A 5,257-nucleotide genomic window follows, 5' to 3' on the forward strand; every position below is an offset into this window, starting at 1 on the left:
TTTTTATGTTGATCTGCAAAATTCTAGGTCAATAAATCATAAATGTGTTATGAACATGCGTTAACCCGTTTAAACTTAACTTACTTGTTGCCCACCCGGCAAAATTTTTAGATCCGCCACTATCTTTGCCGCAACATCCTATCTTAAAGATTGAGTGGCAAAATTTCTTCTACAAGCATAGAGATATAATATTTTCAACTGCTCCCCGGTTTTCCCGGCTTTGTCACTGGACTATCTGACTAAACTTCATTTAATAGGTGTTTTGATTAGGGCTGTCAATTCCCGACACGATCCCAAACCCGACATGAAAAAATTTAGGGTTTGGGTCGGCTAACACGACCCGTTTTCTTATACAGGTCAACCCGAACCCGACCCGCATAAAAATGGGTCAACTCGAACCCGACCCGTTAAAATGTGGGTTGACCTGTTAACCCGTTTAATAATTTTTGAGAAGTTAATATTTTGATTTTAGATATAGGAAGTGTTAAATTTTAAAGTTAAATGCTTTGATTTGTAATATTTCATATATCTATTAACTTCTAAAAATTAAACAAATTACTTTTTAAAGTATTTGTATCCACTCTTCATTTCCAATATTTTTATTTTATTAGTCCTAACCGTCTATTATCTTATTCACTCAAGAACACCATCAAGGAGGAAACCCACTACTGTGAAAAAACCCTCTTGAGTCAGGTTTCGAACCTGAGACCTCAAGGATCCCAAGTCTTAACCATCACTCCCATGCCACATAATTATTAAAATGTTTTATATGAATAAGATTAATTGATTGTCTAGGTTATTATTAAGCCCCTAGGTATTACACGTGGGTTGACCCGAAACACAACACGCATTTATATGGGTCGACACGACACGACCCGAATAAATATATGGGTTGGTCAGGGTTGAAGAATCTCAACACGACAACCCGCCAACCCGACACGATTGACACCCTTAGTTTTGATACAATGACGTAAACCGTCACAAAAGAAAATTTGGATAAAAACATGTTTAAAACTTATATTGATGTGGATAAATAGATAATATCCCAATCCCAAAAAAATCAAAGATAAAAAAACGTTAAATAAATAAACAAACTTCAAAATTTCTTAGGGTTATCAAGAGCAGGTTGATTATATTCTAACTTCCAAGCCTTGTAAACTTTAATTCATACCACCGTATAATTAATATCATCTTCCAAGATCAGTATCATAATGTCAGACAACATACCATTAGATATCCAACTAGAAATCATCAAAAGACTTCCTCTAAAGTCGGTGATTCGGTTCCGATCGGTCTCTAGAACATGCAAGTCTTTGATGGACAACCCATATTTTGTCATTCATTATAGCTAACAGATGCAATACCTACTTGCACCCTGTGAAGATCCTGTTGATGATGGTAGTAGTAGTAAGCTAAGTTATATTCAAATTCCTGATGATGATGCATTCCCACAGCATAGAGTTCCCCTCATTATTCCCTCTTTTGTTAGCATGCTTCACTCTTGTCGGGTAATCGGCAGCTCTCATGGCTTGTTGTGTTTGTTCGGTCATGTTTCACATATGAAAACATGGCTGTTATTTGGAATGTATCAATTAGAAAAGCGGTTGCTGTTGTTGTGCCTATTCAGTGTCCATGCTCTCTTGCTTTTGGGGTTTGTCGTGAGACTGGTGACCCTAAGATTGTCATGATTTTAAAACATACTAGGCATAACGACACTGAGGTTTTTACATTAAGCACCGGGGCTTGGAGAAGTCCATGTGGCAAACTCCCTCGAAAATCTGTTCCCTATGGCTATGGTCAAGTTATAGATGGAGTTATTTATTGGATTGCTGGTGGTCTCACACGTGAAATGGGTAGTTATAATTTGATTGTTTCATTCGACCCGACAAGTGAAGAGTTTAGAGAAGTAAACCTTCCTGATAGTTTAGCACAACCATGGGGTAATCATAATTTGTCCATATCTAAGGTGAGGGAGTCTCTTGTTGTACTTGAAAAGGGTGTAGATGCGGATTGTCAAGTTTTTTGGATGATGGTGGATGGTGTTCCGCAATCGTTTATAAAGCTATTTGATGTTAAATACATACCGTATGCGCAAGTATTGGGGCTTAGGGAGAGTGGTGAATTTATACTTGAAGTTCATATCGGGTTTAGAACTTCACTTGTTACTTATGATCCCTCCTCGAAACACTTTAATGATCTTGGTATAAAAGGGACTGTTTGGTTAACTTATGTGTATCCCTACACGGAAACACTACTTTCGTTTGATCATCCGGATTTTATTTTTTACGACAAAGGTCAACGACATATTTCGAAGTTGAGAGATGAGAAGAGAGAGGCTTCGATGCCTACAAGAAAGGTTTATATATTTACTCATTTATTTTTGCTTAATTCTTGATATTAGCAAATTGAAGATGTTGTAATTTAGCTAATGAAGTTGGGAGGTTTTGCAGGGTAAATTATCTTCGTTCTTGTTTAAGTGGTTAAAACCTAAATGCTGGACCAAAAGTTAAATAGAAGACTGGACTGCTGATCAAATGGGCTGCAAATCTCATGGTCTGCGGAAAAAACAAGTGTTGAGGGTCCAATGGTCTCCGTGGGCTTTTACAGCATAAATATACTTAGATTTATGAATTTGTTATTTTCATATTGTTGGTATTTGAAGATTTATACTAATATGTTATGAATTCATGTGAAGTGTTATTTTGTTAGATCTAGTAATTAGTAATTTAAACAGTGAAACAGTTTACATCATGTGTCAATGACTCTCAACTTAGGTGAGACATTCAAAGACTTTGATTAAAAAATACAAAGGTTTTGATTTCAAGTCACATCTATACAAAAAAAAAAAAAAGAAAAATAGAGTTTCATTCAGGTTATTAGAAAATAATTATTAGAAAATAATTATATTGTAGATTTTGTTTTGAGGATGGAATGAAAATAATTATTAGAAAGTTTATTAGAAAGTGATTAAGTGGTTGTTAAGAAAACAAAATTATTAGTATCAAGTATGGGGTTTAGCCTATAGGTCGCAAAGTGGGCTTGGAGTCAGGCCCATGTCAACGGATATACCGTTGCAAGGTTTCACACATGCTGATACCGTGGTTACGTGTTTGGTGTTGGATTTGTGTGCACACTCCGCCACATCGCACGTGTTCCTGTTTATATGTATATTTGTATAATAGTTATAGTTATGGTTATAGATGCAAATATAGGTTAACAGGGCTTGAAATATCAGTTACTAACTGTAATCAGCAGTTTGGTCAAAATGTCAAAAACTGTCAATAACCAGTTATAGTTTCTAAATTTTTTTTTATTGGAAAAACGCTACTTGTGTAACCACTTAGATTCAAAACATGACTGCTTACACGAACACAATTTTTTTTGAAATAATAAAAAAATGTAGTTAATTTAGATAAATACTATAACAGAAAATATACTCTTGTCCGGTCCAATTCGGTCCGTGTACACCCATAGATATGCCATAAGAATTTTGTCAGCTGAAAATTTTAGCATTAAACTGAAATTTCTTAAAGCTACTGTCATGATTGTTGCCATAGTTGTTAGTAACAATAACTTTTGTTATCTGTCATCTAGCCAAATATTATAAAACACTTTAATTTTTCGGGATCATTAACTTTTAATAGTTATATTATATTCATTTCATGTTTAAAAAAATGTATTCAAATCTATTGTGCCAATTAGATAACGGCTTGTTACCTTGTTTTTACAGGTTTAGATGGTCAGATTCTAGAACAATGCACAAAACCACTGTGTATTTGTATAATAGTTATAGTTATTGATGCAAATATAGGTTAACGGGGCTTGAAATATCAGTTACTAACTGTAATCAGCAGTTTGGTCAAAAAGTCAAAAATTGTTAATAACCAGTTACAGTTTCTAAAATTTTTTTATTGGAAAAACGCTACTTGCGTAACCACTTAGATTTAAAACATGACTGGTTACACGAACACGTTTTTTTTAATAATAAAAAAATGTAGTTAATTAAGATAGATGCTATAACATAAAACATACTCTTATCCGGTCCGTGTACACCCATATATATGCCATATAAGAATTCTGTCAACTGAAAATTTTAGCATTAAACTGGAACTTCTTATAGCTACTGTCATGATTGTTGCCATAGTTGTTAGTAACAATAACTTTAGTTATCCGTCATCTAGCCAAATATTATAAAACACTTTAATTTTTCGGGATCATTAACTTTTAATAGTTATATTATATTAATTTCATGTTAAAAAAACCGTATTCAAATCTATTGTGCCAATTAGATGACGACTTGTTACCTCGTTTTATTTTAAATAATAAAAAAATGTAGTTAATTCAGATAAATACTGTCATGATTGTTGCCATGGTTGTTAGTAACAATAACTTTAGTTATCCATCATCTAGCCAAATATTATAAAACACTTTAATTTTTTGGGATCATTAACTTTTAATAGTTATATTATATTTATTTCATGTTTAAAAAAACTGTATTTAAATCTATTGTGCCAGTTAGATGATGGCTTGTTACCTCGTTTTTACAGGTTTAGTTTGTCAGGTTCTAGAACAATACACAAAACCACTATGACGTTATTTACTTAAATCCTAAATATAGCAATATAATAGTAAATTTTAAAAACAAAAAATAATCAACTTTAGTTTTGAATTCGTTTTAAATTAAAAGTATATAAAAGTTACTTGACTTAAATAAAAGAAATGCATAACTGTTTTGAATAACCCAAAGTGGAGCCTAATTTATTTTTATCTTTCCGAGATAACTAATAACTTGTTAATATGGGGTTTATTCACTTGATAGAGGCATTTGCCTTTTAAGTGGGAGGTCTCAGGTTCAACTTAACAAAGACGTAGTTTAGTATTATTGGTGTAAAATAAGAGTAAATGAAACATTTATAAAAAAAACTGATTATAATTTTAGTTATAAACTTATCAATCAGATGAAAAAAATGTTTGTCATTGGTTTTCCTTAAGGGTTTTCACTATAGGTCTACTGGTAATTGGTTCGAGTTTTGAAAATGAGAATTTTGTCAATACCTTTTATACTTACTTAATGTAAAAGTCTTTTACTTTAAACTTATAGACTTACCATCATGAATCACCATTCATTAACTAGGACATACAAGACCTGATCATTTATCAACATTTACGTATATTATCTCCTTAAAACAAATTTATAGCTTAAGGTTTCAACATTTACGTAGATTATATCTCCTCTTATATGTGGCTTAGTGACAGG

The 5,257-nt window shown here is 32.6% G+C and overlaps 1 protein-coding gene across 1 annotated transcript; it reads left to right on the top strand.

The window, feature by feature from the left end:
* Nucleotides 1-1,567: 1,567 nt before the first annotated feature.
* Nucleotides 1,568-2,356, top strand: LOC143596867 (putative F-box protein At1g50870; the record flags this gene model as incomplete). The annotated part of the gene is made up of 1 exon (XM_077075528.1): nt 1,568-2,356. A coding segment is annotated over exon 1 (789 nt), but the record flags the coding sequence as incomplete, so codon positions are not given.
* Between the last annotated feature and the right edge of the window lie 2,901 nt (nt 2,357-5,257).

The sequence above is a fragment of the Bidens hawaiensis genome, unplaced genomic scaffold, assembly GCF_021521415.1.
Source record: "Bidens hawaiensis isolate Kalapana, Puna unplaced genomic scaffold, B.hawaiensis_p1.1 tig00047276_1, whole genome shotgun sequence".
NCBI classification, from domain to species: domain Eukaryota; kingdom Viridiplantae; phylum Streptophyta; class Magnoliopsida; order Asterales; family Asteraceae; genus Bidens; species Bidens hawaiensis.